This window comes from Rousettus aegyptiacus, unplaced genomic scaffold (assembly GCF_014176215.1).
Source record: "Rousettus aegyptiacus isolate mRouAeg1 unplaced genomic scaffold, mRouAeg1.p scaffold_m13_p_12, whole genome shotgun sequence".
Classification (NCBI taxonomy): Eukaryota; Metazoa; Chordata; class Mammalia; order Chiroptera; family Pteropodidae; genus Rousettus; species Rousettus aegyptiacus.
Genome location: NW_023416287.1, coordinates 33,180,408 through 33,195,667, shown reverse-complemented (window position 1 = coordinate 33,195,667; position 15,260 = coordinate 33,180,408). Strand labels below are relative to the sequence as shown.

The following is a 15,260-nucleotide window of genomic DNA, read 5'->3' as shown; positions in this document are numbered from 1 at the left end:
ATTTCCTCTTGTTTTTGTTTTGTTTTGTTTTGTTTTTCTGTTTCTTTCTGGAATCTCATTTGTTTGTATTGAACTTCCTGGTCTGGTCTTCCTCTAATTTTCCTATCTCCTCTATTTTCCATTTCTAGTTAGATAGATAGAAAGATAGAAAGATAAGTAGGTTGGTAGGGTGGGTGGGTAGGTAGACAGACAGACAGGCAGACAGATAGATGATAGATAGTCTCCTCACTTCCTTCTTCCATCCCTCAGTTGGTCCTTCCCCACAGATTGTTTGAAAAGCACTATACTATGTGGTCCACCTCACCCTTTCTTCCCTGTTTTAACATTGCATTTGTTACTTTTGCATCTTCTAGAGCCGTTTTAAACCTGAAGGCCTGGCTTCATGCTTCCTGAAATAATCAATTATATTTATTCCCACTGATGTTGGTACAGTTTCTCTTCATACACTTTCTTCGTTGCAACAGCCCAAAAGACATATTCAAACTTCTTCTGTGCATTCATGTATTTTCAGAACCGCTGTCCTATCACCACTAAAATTCTCTGTTTGCTGTTTATATCAGCATTTGGGAATCATCTTTTCTATTTTATAAATTTGAATTAGACCTTCTTGAAAATGTTTCAGTTCCCATAACTCCATTTATTTAGATTTGTTTCCCAGATAGTGTTTTTTTTAGACTAAAGGTGCTCACAGTGGCCTTTTGTTGCCTTTTTAAGTGTGTCTTTATTTTAGAATTCAGCAAGTTATTTTTTCCCGTAACAACCCTTTTTTCTTCTATATGTATCACTTATATGCCATAATGGTAAAATGAAGCATAGCATCTGTTGCAGCTCTTTGAGACAGTATAGGGGGGAAATGGATAAACACATCAGTTTGTTCCAGTTCTATACAACTTTTTATCTTGTTTGCCTCTATAAAGCTCCCATCTATTTTTAGATAGACTTATATTTATTCCCAAGAATTTACTGTAATGCGGTTACATTTACATATATGATATTCATTCCAGCCAACCAAAAAAAATTAAGACTTTCTCTAATCTGTTTTCTAATTGAGATCACCTGTTTCATATTATATATAGGTAAAATTAAGAAACTGATATTGAAATCAAGAAAGCATTTGCTAATCAAAGTTGAAAATAGTAGTAAATGAAGCCAGCCATCACCTTTTCTCAATGAATTTTCTTAGCCAACTGGAAACAGAGCCTGATGGGTTAGAGGGCTTTTATTTCAGAGCTTTGTGGATAATCTCATTAGCTCCATAGTCTGGTGTATTTATGCTACTTGGTGTATGTTGCTGGTGATCATCTTTTCTTTTCCATTTATAGTGCATATCTTCCACTTCACAAAATTGCATTTATTTACACTTTCTTATTTGAAAGAATCTGGGCATATCCAAGTACTAGCTCAGACAGTGTAAACTGACATTTCTTACTTTGAAAGGCAGTTTCACAGGCAGACATGAGTGGCCTAGGAAGCACATGTTTCATCAGTTGCCTAATGGATGACTTTCTCTTCTGCAGCATCTTCTCAGATTTTTAAAAAATGGCCAGGATAGTATTAAAAGTTTCTGAAGTTTGGCTTTGAAGCATAAAGTAATATTTGATAGACTTCCTTCTTTCCAGTAATTTAGTAAACTTGTTCAGGAGAAAGGAGATAGTATAACCTGTGAAACTTTGCTACAGGTAAGGTCCTATGGAAAGAAAACCCATGCCCCTCATTGTTCATCACAATTTATTAATACTACCTAATACATCAGTCATTTCATGGATAGTGTGTTTTATGAACAAAGTACTGTGCAGTATGTGCATGTTTTCATTGTATGTATTTTTTAACTTAGATGTTTAAGTCTGTAGATAATATCTGTTCGGTGAAGGAATTTTTTACTTTCCTTTCTTGTATAAACTCTACATCTACCCCATCTTTTTTTCAAATTAGAGATGTTATGTTAGAGAAGTTTTGATACCGCTTTTCTCTCAGCCTCTCTCTTCTCTGAGATAGTCAATTTCAGTCATTTTCCCCAGTGAAGGGGATCATTGATGCAGATGGTCCAAATCCCCAGCTAATCTTCTCTGTGGGGTGCGGTCACAGGGCCAGCACTTGGGTCCACAGTCCTCATCACACCTGGGGCATGACCATGGCTCCCTGGGACACAGGGCAGTGTTTGCACAGTGAGGAATAACTCCCAAGTCCGGAGGATAATCTACAAGGCAAATAGTCCCACAGGGATCATCAGGAGCCCCTGGTCTAGACAACAAAAAGGGGCACTGGGTCTTTATTCTTAGAGAGTATCAAGAGCTTACCCTCTTGCCCTAGAATTCAGAGACGGAGTGTTATTCTGATGGCCCAGTCCAAGGGCAGCCAAAGAAAGCTTGCCACCAATATACAGATGACCTTAGGTCAGGCAGTAAAGAGAAGGATTGTTCTGCTCAACTGCAGGCACAGCTGGTGAAAGGAATGAGATAAGCATTCAGGATTCCTGCAGAATCACACTGCATCCAGTTTTGGGTTCTACTAACAGGGAGACTTAGGGATGCCAATAATTAATATGCAATTACTTCTTGATTCTCAAGTTTTATAGGACCTTGTTCTTTGAATTTGAGTTAGGTACATTACAGCCAACAGGTACTACACAGCAAGATTCTCATTCGAAAGTCTGTCAGTCACATTGGTCATTGGGAACAGTCATTCTATTCTTGAAATGTCAAAAACCTCTTTGAAGTACAGGAAAGAATCATGAACTTAGAAACCACATTTTTTTTTTCCCTCCAGATGGCACTTCTCAGAATCTCAGTATCCAAAATATATATTAAAATGAACTTTTAGGGCATAATCAATTTACTTGGTATAGGTTAGATTTTTTAACTTATTTTTAATATTGTTCTCCATTTTGAAAAACAGGTCAACTCTTCCTTACTTTAAAGCAATAAGGGTCTGCCAGTGTCTTGTAGGAGGTGACTTTGGGGGGAAAAAAAATGATTATGGATTCTTGCTGTCTCCTACTTTCCTTTGAGGGGGAAAACATTTATGTTAAATACTTATATATTTTAAGCCCATGTGTTTTTAAACAACTAAAAGAGGAGAAAATTAACATATTTACCAATTAATTCCATGAGGAGAAAGCTACGTAGATAATTATGTCAACTACTTAATAAATACACAGTGTGGACTTGGACTAGCCCTAAACACTTTACAAACAGTCACTCATTTAATCTTCTAATCCTAGAAAGATAATATAATCAGATAAGGAAACTGAGGTGCTGAGGAGTTCAGAAACTTACTTTAAGCCTCTCTGCCGTAATGTCCCTTGTGCCCTAGGAGCTGGCCCATGATGCAGAGTTAGACTACAGCACCCTTGTAGTTCAAACAGTTATGGTACCTCCAGGGCTGTCTTTTAGCCTCCTCCCCTTCATGGTAAGGAAGCTGAGTTGCTATGTATCAGTGTTTAGCCTGTTCCCGATCTCTTGCCTAGATCCAGTAAACAAAAGCCAAGGAACCGGGGTAAGCCCTGGGAATGAGGCTTCTCCCACAGTGTCCTCCCATACTTTGCTTCAAACAAATGAAGTTGCAGGTGGGGCTTATCAGACTATCTGGAAACTATTTGTCTACTCCCATCACAGCTGAAGTATATTGTCCCTTCTGGCTCACAGGTGCAGCATAAACTCCATTTCTCTCTTCACCTCCATGAGCGAAAAAAAAAAAAAAAAAAAATGGGACTGGTATTGACTTGCACTCTGGAGAAAAGCTTAATCAGCTTCATCGTGCAAGCAGATTTGTGGCTTTCTCATGTGGCTTGTTTGTGGGGTTTTACCTAAGCCTGCTGGTCAGCCAGGCTGAGTCATTGTGATCATTCAAGCTTCTTAATACCCTGAGCTAGAACATCAACCTGTGAAAATTGAATATCACATGGATTTTAAATGCACATCCCTTATAAAATTTTTAAACCTTGCTGGATTTTACTGGAATATTTGAACCAGACTGAGTATATTAAATTTATGAGTCCAATTGATACAGTACCATAATAATTCAATACAATATGCTTATATCATTAAACTCATAAAGAAGGTTTTCTGAATAGCCGTAATGAATAGTTCTGATTTTGTAATCACAGACTAACATTTCACCCTGATGAATTTTAACTGGAAGCTCTTAGAATTCTCTATAATATCAAAATGTAAATGTCATATTTCAATTGATGACTACTTATTTTAAGTATTTACTTTAAAACCTACTGTAGATAGAAAAGAAGTAGCTGCTAAGGCAGAATTATTCAGTAAAAATAGTAAAAAGGTTGGAAGAGGTTGCCATGAAGTAGAATAGGACTGTAATTTATGGCTAGTCATAAACTATAAACAGAAATAAACTTTTTTTTATTCTGCTTTGACAAATTTCTTTTACTCTGTCATCTCTCACCTTATTCCCAAACACATGTACCTTGTACCTTTAAAGCAACCACAATTTTACTGCTTATGGATTCTGTGGTTCTGAAATTTGGGCAGGGCTCGACTGGGTGGTTCATCTTTTCCAAGTGATGTTCAATCAGGCCACTTATATGGCTGCATTCTGGCCGTGCCTTCACTAAAGATGAGGCGCAATGGAGCACTGGAACGTGCAAGGCGACTTCCTCACTCTCAGCATTACCTCCAGTGCATTACCTCCATTGTTAAAACAAGTAATAGACTACACCCGGAAGGCCCAGCAGGGCTCTACGTCCAAGAGAAGGGAGATCACTAGTGCACCGTGCAGGACCCCTAGTGTAAGGACTGGTGGAGAGCTGATCCAGTAGGCAGGACGTTCCAGGAGTGCATACCCCACACTGAACGGGCCATGCATGGTGTGCAGTCCAGTCATGCTGGACTATAGGTAGTGCTCCAAGCTCTGCTTCCCCGCTCCAAGGATTTGTACATGCTCTCCCTACTGCCTAAAACAGGCCTTCTCCAGCATCTTCCTCCACTATCTTCACCTGTTCGATTCTTACCCCTCAGATCTTGGCATAAATGTCACCAATTCCAGGGACTAGACTGGATGCCTTTTTCCTAAGTGCTCCAAAAGCATATCATTTCTGTTTTCCCCTAGCCATATTTTAAATACTACTTTACCCATCTGTCTCCCTGAAAGGCCTGCAGATTACTTACAGAAACCAAGACAGAAACCAAGTCTTATTCACTACCGAATCCCCAGAAGCCCTGGCATATAGAAAGCTCTCAATAAATATTGATTGGGTGCATGAATAAAGTAGGAAGAGAGAGGAGTCCAAAAAGAACAAACCTTCATCCAGTCCTTAGAAGATAAGTAAGATTTAGATGCTGGGAGCAAAGCTCCAATAAGAACAATTGTTAACAAGGAAGAGATGAGTGCAGGCCAGCCCAGGTGCCTTGTCAGGGCAGGCACTGTATCTGTTTAATTCAACACTGGCACACTGCTTTGTGTACAGCAGGTGTGTAGTAACTGTCTGCTGGATGAAAGAGTTGCTTAAATCAAATCAAACTGTTCTAATTTAATCAGAGTATGGAGGACTTTTGGGGCATTTTGGGAAAGGAACCCAGCATACCTGATTTAAATTTTAGGATTCTGAAATAGCCAGACAGAGGTATTCAGACTAGAATTTATGAGAGTTTAGAATGAAGATTTGATTGAGTGAATGATATTGACCCCACCAGTGACCAGACCTTTCTCAGGTTTAGAAATATTCTAGCATGTCCTCATCAAGGCCTGATCCATCTTGAGAGCCCATCAGTTGATGATGAATTTTTTAAGTGTCACAAGGTAAATGAAACCTCTACATCTTATTAGACTGGTAGTTGCCTTTAAGCTGCCACTGTGGCTAATGACTTCTAGAAATGAAGAATGCCATTGGATTATCTTTCTTGTTACTATGTCACAATGGAAAGTGGTTAAGCCATATTACATTTTTAAAGAACACTTTAATTTTAATAATTTCAATAACTTTAAATTAAATTAAGGATTTATGTTAAAATTTTGAAAAATAAAGAGGGCTCCACAACAATGAGATGCTGGGAAATCATTAGAATGACACATCTAGGGCGATACGTTACGCATGAAATAAGCAGTAGGCTGCAGTTATAGTCCTGAGCCCTATTAAAATAAACTTTTTAATAATACAGAGTGGTCATGATTTTATCCTCCTGCTAATAAAAGAGAAGGAAGGGAGCCAAAAGATAAGGTCTTTCAAATGTTACTGAGACCCTTTTCTCATTCCCCCATCTTCTATACACATACGCACACGAACAGTGGTTGGTTGAAAATCAAGATAAATTCTGAGCTCCAAAGATAGGGGCTCTATATACATTTACGCATTATATTTCATGCTTAAAGGATTACACTGTAAGAATTATATTAGGCCATTTTGACTTGCTCCTGAATGAGGAGCAAGTCATTTTGTCAGCCTCTTATGGTCTGTTGACCTTGGCTGAGTCACTGCATCTTGGTGTCTCAGTTTTCTCATCTGTAAACAAAGGATACACCTCTGTCCCCCTCCTCCTCTTCAGTGTGATTTAGTGATATGCCCATGAACTGGGAAATGCTTTGTACAAAGTGCTTGCAAACCCAAATCTAGGTTCAAGGCCCTCTGTGTTCTCCTTCAAGCCCTGCTGTTGCCCATGCAGAGCTCTGCACAGCTGGCCTTGCTCCTTTGTTCACATCGTTTCCTTTCCAGATTCCAGAACTGAAAGAAAATGACTGCAGGATGGGAAGCCCCAACATTTGACACCCTGTTAATCTTGCAGTTTTGCCTGGATGGACTATAGAACACGTGATCAGTCCATATGGCCAGACTAGCATTTTGTTCAGAAACCCAAGAGATGAAAAGAACAACCCAGCAGAGGCTATCTAAAGACCAATTTTTAGCCAGGTTGTTCCAGTGACTTACATACTTTTTCTTTCAGACAGAGTTGAGACTAAAATTGTATTAGAGGTTACACATGAATCATGTTAACGTAATGACCTTCATCAAGAATGTCTAAAATTAAATAGCACACATTACATTTTTTCCTAATGTAGTGTATTGATTGAGGTACCAGGCTAAAGCTCTAAAGTAATTGACTGAATTATGGCTGAATTACCCTGTATTGTTGTAGGAAGTGTGTTTTGCCTTTCAGAACTCATTAACACAGCCAATAGACCATGTTTGCCTGTGTTTGGGTTCAAAAGATCAATAATGTGTAGTTGTGTTTTGAAATGGTGCTGGAATGTTATAGATTGGTCTGTTACCTATTATAGGTAGGTGCAAGAGCCTTCCAGCGTAACGTCAGCAAGGGATATAGCACTAAGATGAGCTGATCAGTGGAAACATTATTCATGAAACTCCTGGGATTGACCTCTTTTTAAGTGAAGAGTGCCCTGGGCAGATGCCTTGTTCTGACCTCCAGGTGCTTGGGTGTGGTACACATGGAAAGTTTCTTAAGATTCATGGCTGGTATTTGCCACTTGCCAGTGCCCCATGGATTATTGTCAGTTCACTTGATGGCTAACAGTAGAAAATGCCTGTGGCCATTGTAAGCATATGGGTTTATCAATGCCCAGGCTTGGGAATGGGCATATCAAAGGCTCTTCTGGAGCTGCCCTCCTGTGGGAAATCATTGAATTTCTTACACTTTTGAAAATGCTCTATAGCAGCAGTCACACAATCTGGAGGAGGCTCACCCTAAGGGACCCTTGGTTCCAACAGACTGCAGACAGTACCTTGAGTAGGTCTTTGCCTATGAGGTGCCCATTACAGAATATGTTTGGGAAAAATTCATCAGCCCTCTGTCCTAAGTTAGCCAGATAACCAATCTCCAAAGAAGAGAAAGACATCTTTTCAGAAGGGAATCTAAGTGTTATTTGGGAAGGGAAATAGGCAGGCCAGTCAAAAAATGGCCAGTGCCCACCAAGGCCCTGTGAGTAAGATGTCAGAGCATGTGCAGAGCTGCTTAGGACTCCATGTAGAAGAGTATAGCCTCTCGGGAAAGAGTTCTTTTCTCTATGTTTGTATGGACATTAACTGTAGAGAACCCCGTGCCCCTGGTCTCCTCTCCATGAGAGTTATCAGACCCTTGAAAGACAGTATATCTGCCCAAGCAGCCGAGATGCCCAGTGTAGATGGCCTTGCCCCATGAGACACAACAGTGTCCAGTAGAGGGGGCCCCAATGGAAGAAGAGGAGATGGCGGATGCCCTGGCAGCCTGGTGTTGAGATGCAGCCTCTGGAGTTGGAAGATATGGATGCCAGTCCTAGATCTCCTGCTTGTATACTCTGTGACCTTTGGGACATTACTTAAGCCTCCTGGACCTCAGTTTTTTCTTCTAGAAGATGTAGATAATCATAGTCCCTACCTCACAAAGTCATTGTGGTAATTAAATGAGATGTACCATTGAAAGTTCTCACTGTGCTTAGAATATTGCAAGCCCTTGATCAATGGCATTTCCATAAAAGTAATGAGATGGTAACTGGTCAGCCTGATATATGTACCTGGGCCAAAGTCCTAAGGAAATACTCACAGGGGGTCTTGGCAGGTAAAACTTAAAGAAAAAAAAAAAGAGCTACTTTGGAAAGAAAGAATCAGAAGCTTGCTATGGGGTGTCTCTGACAATCTATATGTCCTTCATCTTGTCGGTCTCTCTTGGCCTCCCCTTTAAAAACTTATGGTCCCCACAGGATTTTGTCTTTGAGAGTATTTTAAAGGCATATGCTAGTTTAACACTTTGAAACAGACCCCATTGGACTCATCTCTCTCAGTTACTCCTACACCCTGCTCACTGCACCTGCATAGATTGAGTTTTAAAAAATAAAATATGCCTGCAGCCTGTGGAAAAAAGGTTTCATGACATCCAAGTATATAGTATCAGTATTGAAATATGCCTTAAAGATTAGCCATCTAAATTTGATTTTCTGAAAGTACTGATAAGAAAATACCTTATACTTCAGTGTTGGTCCAAGAAGCAAAAATTAATAACCAAGATAAATACCTACTATAGTTCTTGTTATTCTTAAGTATTTTTTTCCAACTCGATAAACAAATAACTCCTGGAAATTCATCTCCAGCATTGTCATGTAACTTTCTCTTCTCCCCTAAGTCTTCTGTTTTTTCCTCTATCTCAGCCCTTCCTCTCTTACCCTCTCCCAGCCAACCCTCACCACCCCCATCTGTCTGCGGCCCCTTCCCCTCTTGGCCCCCTCCCTTTCCTCCATCGCTCACACTTGAACAAACCCTCCCCCAGACCATTTCTTGCTCTGCCCCTGTATTTTCTGGTTTGCAATCTTATTTAAAGAGGATTTGTTTTAATCTGACTTTCATCCTCCCAGTGTTCAAGGCAGGGCTGAAACATTGCACAACCCCAGGGATTGTGACTGCTTTTCTTGGTGGCCCAGATTCAGGATGTTTAACAAAGCAAAGACTCAGGTGGGACATCCACCACCAGCATAGGCAAGGGTTGCAGGCTTTCTGTGGTTCCTAATGGCTACAGAGATTTATATATCCTTGCTGTTATTTATTTATTTATTTTTTAATGAAGATGATGCCATGTGAAAGAAATAGAAATTGGATATTGGCTTTCACAGATTTTTTTCCTGCTTTGCCCTTATAACCTTAATAAGTCACTTAAACTCCTACTAATATCCTTCAGTTTTTTTTATATTACTCTTTTATAAAGTGTATTGCTTTGGGGATGCAGCATGGTACCTAAACTTATTTTTCATATACCAGAGAAGCTAGGATGTCTTTAGTTCAACAATAAAGGGAGGGCTTTGACAGGAAGGACTTTAATTTTCTCCCTTTGGCTGTAGATACTATGAAAAACATTGTGAGTTCAGGCAACAAAAATTACTAATGTAAATATGTGTATATTTAAGTGTATTTTATATGTAATTGTAACATATATATATACATGTACATATACATGTACATACATACATACATACATACATACAATAGAATTCTAGTACATTAGCTGACCTTGGATTGAGCCTGAAACCCTAAAGGTTTTCTTTATTGGAAGAATAGTAATAAACTTGACTCACCGAACACCATTATATAAAGGTAGATTTTGTTATTGAAAAAGAGCTCAAACAGAAGACCCAAATCAGTCATGGTTGCATGGCTCTTTGCTAAAGTCAATCAGGGTTATACAGCAGTGATAATGAACAAACTGCAGCTACACCCAACAGTGTGCATGAAGCTCACATCGTGGTAAGCAGCGGAAGCCAGACACAGAAGAATGTATTCTGTGTGATTTCATTAATGTAAAGTTCAAAAACTGGCAAAACTAAAACTAATGGATGGTGCAGAAAGTCAAGATAGCAGTTAAGCTTAAGGAAGGAATTGTGAAAGAGTATGAGGAGGGCTGCTGGGTGCTAGAAATGTGTTAGAAATGTTGTAAATGTTGCTGATCGCACAGTATGCTCATTTATTTTTTGCAAATTCATTAAGCTATACACTTTGGACATGTCCTGTTTTCTCTGTGTATACTTCCAATTTGCAAAAAATCAACTCATTAAAATCAGTCATCCAAGTTTCTTCTAAGCACTTTTCCCCAAGCTGGGCAGTGTGCCAGGCATGATTGGGGATTACAAAGAAAAATGAGATTCTGTCTGTGACTTTGAGAACCTTCTAGAATTTTAGTTCTGTCTTCTGTCCCCAGCCCTAGACCTAGGGCTTTGCTTTTGTCATTCACCGGAAAGACTTTGCCCTGCCCATCTCAAGCATGTGGCTCTGGACACAGCCGGCAAGGTCATGCCTCGCCTCATATACCTCAGAGCACATTGGGGTCATGACAAACAACACTTCCTAATCAGAGCATTTCTTTGAGCAAGGAAGCCATCTATGTAAATGGAGCCAAGGCTGCCCAATTCTGTAAAGCAGAGATTTGTTTTGCAAAGAAAAAACTCTTCCGTAATGTTTAGAATTAGTTGAATCAAATCCTTCTATCTCATGTTTTCATCCAGGCGTGCTAATAAGTTCATTTAAAGAAAAAGGCATTACCTTCCCCTAGTTTCCTGTTGTTCTTTTTATGCTCGTGCCCTAGCAGGGATGGTATCTCCAATACTTATTTTCATATTCTTAATGTGCACTTCTCTTTTCATTTTACCCTTCAGGCTTTATTGGCCCTTTAAGAATCTCTGCCTTATGAAATCATATGACAAATGTTGATATGTCTGTTCCAAGATTTAAATAACTTCCCTTAAGTCAGAATTCATCTTGAAGGCACGTTTGCCATGAACATTAGTCTGCACGTTAATGCAGTCTGCAAGAGACCTGAAGCAGGAATTGCATCGGAGGTACTGAGATAACGCCTGTGTCACAGCCCAGTCCTGCTCACGCCTGAAACTGCGAAGGAGTGGCATCGCAGCTCCATGCACCAGTGTCCAAGCTTCTCATCTTCCTCATTCTAAATCATTCACTCTTAGCCTTTCAAAAACAGTCAGTTGCACACAGGCATTTCATTTCAACCATTATCTGGTCAGGTGTGGTCTACGATATTTACTAGTAAACATATTTGGTGGAAGCCAGGTCCCTCTGAAGTTGATATTCTCAACTTCCCTTCCCCTAGAAAAGCTGAAGTCTGGTTGCTTTTTGCCTCTCTGACACAGTAAGTACTGGAGTAAGATCTTATTTTTTTTAGCAATTGGTTTTGACACCTTCTTACTTTAACTTGATTGCTGTTTCAAAAACTTTTCATGAGAGGTTACCATGAAACCAGTAAGTTCAGAGTATTGAACAAGGAAAACAGAGTCTGAGTTGAAAACACTTGTTGATTACTAGCCTTGCTCATCTCTGTCACACCAGGTTTCTCACCCTGAAATGGGTGTTACAGTAATAAAAAGAAGTAATTCTAGGTAGAGTATGATGATAACAAAACAGGTGACTTAGGAAACTTTTGGGGTTGATGCAGATGTTTGTTATCTCGCTTTGGTGATGGTTTCACAGGTGTACATGTATCAAGACTCATCAAATTGTACATTTGAAGAATGTGCAGTTCTTGTGCACCAGTTACAGTACTTCCATAAAGCATAAAAAATAGATGTTAGAAGATTTTTAGAAACTTTAAATTATTATACAGATGTTATTAGTAATCCTTGTTATTATTTTTAAGAAAGTAGCTAACAAATTTTCCTTGAGAAAAGAGTCTTCTTTCAGAAGTAAATTTTAGGTGGCAATTCATAGAGGTACCTGAATTCTACTTCTGCTGGCCAAGGTTTCTCAGCCGAGGCAGTATTGATATTTGGAACCAAATGATTCTCTGCATAGGGACTGCCCTGCGCATTGTAGGATGTTAGCCACAGCCCTGGCCTCCACTGACTGGATGCACCCTCCCCCCACCAAGAGCAGCAATTAAAAATGTCTCCAGCCACTGCTGCATGTCTCCTATGGGGCAAATCACCCCTGGCTGGAAACCACTGCTCTAAGCCATGGCCATGTTTCTTAGACAAATTCTTTTTGTTACTCAGAGTCTGTAATTATTATGTTTAATTTCTAAGTTTGCGACAGGACTGATTATATTTTTAAACAAGCTGAGGCAGTAATAAAGGTTTTGTCCTAACCACCCCCTCCTCCTCTCCTTTCACCATTCGTCCTGTTTTCTGTTATGTTGTGATTTGCATGACCTGAAGTATATTAACTGTTTTTGTGTGTCCTCTTTTCCTTTAATACATCCTGCCAGCACCCGCATCTAATTTCATCCCCAGCATCTCGGATCCTAATCTCAGACATGCTTTGCTGTTCAGTTCCAGAAAAGGCGGATGATGCTGTGACAAACACGTGCAGCAGGGGAAGCGGGTGGAGAGCCAGGGTTCAGAGCAATTGATCTTAGTCGGAATTTCTTTTCCTTGATGATTATAGGATTTGCAAAACAATCTGTAAATATTAGTACTTGGGACTGACACTCTTGTCCCCAGTATTTCTTTTCTTTCATAAGAAGGATCCAAAGCAGATAGTAAGTGTCCCATTTAAAAATAATCAGCAGTGTGTTTAGCATTGTACAGATGGCTAGCCTCTCCCCACCCCCTTTTAATCATCTTTCTATTTAATGAGTAAGTTAGAGGAAAATGGCTTTTTTAAAAAATAGGATTATTAATGAGTGACATTGTTGCTAAAAAGCAGACTTCTGTGCCGGGCATCTTTGGCCAAAGACAAGTCAGCTGCATAACGGATATCATGGCTATGTGTCCTTGGTTGGTCTGATGATAGTGAAGATAGTCCGAGAGATTTCCTGAGTGCTGTTTCTCTCAAGTGTGACGAGAAATTGTTTCTGGAGATTCTTTTCTCCTATTCTCTCCTGGACTCCACCCAACAATGTCTTGACTATGTTTTTAACTTTGGTCTCTTCCTCAGAAATACCTCAGGGACTTTTTCAGCGTGATGCTCCAATCTGCGACGTCTCCCCTACACATCAACAAAGTGGGGCTGACTCTTTCGAAACACACCATTTGTGAGTTCTCACCGTTCTTCAAGAAAGGAGTCTTTGACTACAGCAGCCACGGGACGGGTTGAACTGAGGCTGATGGAGGAACCACCAGTGCAGTGCCTTCTCATCGAAGCAAGCCTCCCAGTGCAGGGCAGCCCCAGGCAAGGTCCGGGCCTGCCTCCTGCTGCTGCAGGCAGACACGCAGCAGCCTGCCCAACACCTCGCCAGTTCATACCTAGTGCCTGAGTTTGGGGCTGGGATGCTTTGCTTGCTGATGGCGATCCTGACGGACAAATTTTACTGTCCCATTGTGATTGAATGTGGCCTTTCCCCCATAGTGCTTCCTTCTCATTGCACATCAGAATCCGTCCCCTGTGGCAAGATGGATGTGACTTGACTATTGGGTTTTCTGAGCCAAGCCAACATGGGACTGTGGGTGGCTCACCAGACCTCCCTTAAATGACTTTCATCTGGTTTCTTCTTTCACCAAAATATATTCTTAATTTTTTATATTCCTTCCATGTGGCTGCCTATATCCCAAGAAAAGCATTTTAAATTATTTCGTTGGTTGTATTTTTTTCTTTTTCCTCTTATTTGAGTCAGAATTTTTGTATAATACTGATTAAACACTGATGTTTACACAGAATTTCATATTTTACAAAAAGGATTTTTGGTCCAATCATGAGTAGAGTCTTCCATGCTTGACAAATTGGATATAGGTGACATCACTTAAAATTTCTATAAACCCATACTAAATATACACAAATAGGAATTTGTTTAATCTTGAATATTCAAGAAAATTTTCACAAATGTAAGTAGCTACTGTGCATTCTCAAGCTTTCTCCACTAAGCACAAAATGAGCACACAGCTGAATACATGTTTTTAAACATAATTGTGTTCGCATTTTTGTTATATAATCTACTGGATCTTTAGCTGAAAGACTAGAATTCATAGTGGTTTATTAATGATCCCTTAAATTACTCAGGACTTAATGTAGCATTGCACAGCTATGTACAGTAAAACTGTTTTGTTTTACTAAAGAGAAAAATGTAAGTAGAAAATATATATATATATGGTACATATTGAAATGTATATAATTCTACCTATAGATTTATATATGTATTCACTTCTGTACAATAGTTTTATCAGAATATATAATCATTCATACCAAATTTATTAAAGGTATTTGCTTTTCAAAATTTAAATTGAGCTGCTATCAATATTAAAGGAGGTTATGGAGTCTGCCCTTTAGCTCATTTTATTTTAAGTTTGCTACATGTTCATTTCTACATATCTGTTTAAAAATTTATCTAATGTGCTTGGAAAAATACGTAATGCTTACTTTAGCATTTGCGTTACAGCAGATACAGTTATCGTAAAGATTGAAGTCACGAATGGATAACAAAACGAGTTCGCATTCAGTCTTCTAGAATTTACCTGTGCAACAGAGTTCTCCAACCTGAAAAATATGTTTAAAGATGCAATTATTTCGAAGAGAGGGAAAACTATCATTGCACTAATTAGATATCATAGTTTAGCCTAAAAAAAAAAAAAAACCTTTGTTTTAAATTGCTACAGAAAGACTAGCTTTTGTCTGCAGTTGTGATTACTGGCATAGGTTTAGGGGCAATTACTACTGGAGAATTTAAACCTAGAGATTAAAGGATTAAAGCTGGGAGATAATAATTAACCATAGGTCGTATATTTAAAAGGAGTCAAAGCGCTAAAGATTTTTCCTCATCCGCTGAGTAAACTAAATGGTTTTTTCAACTGACCAGATAATCTATCTCCTGCCCTTTTGGACCTGTATCCAAGGCCAGGCTTATGGCAACCGTTTTATTAAAATTACACAGGGTACAATAACA

The 15,260-nt window shown here is 39.3% G+C and overlaps 1 protein-coding gene across 2 annotated transcripts in view; it reads left to right on the top strand.

The window, feature by feature from the left end:
• KIF16B (kinesin family member 16B) overlaps positions 1 to 14,639 on the top strand; it is a 272,147-nt gene extending 257,508 nt beyond the window's left edge. For both annotated transcript variants that reach the window (XM_016122017.2, XM_036229690.1), the window contains one exon: positions 13,322 to 14,639. In XM_016122017.2, the coding sequence (XP_015977503.2) occupies positions 13,322 to 13,480 (159 nt within the window). In that variant the 3' untranslated portion in view covers positions 13,481 to 14,639. The remainder of the gene's footprint in view (positions 1 to 13,321) is intronic.
• The last annotated feature ends 621 nt before the right edge of the window (positions 14,640 to 15,260 follow it).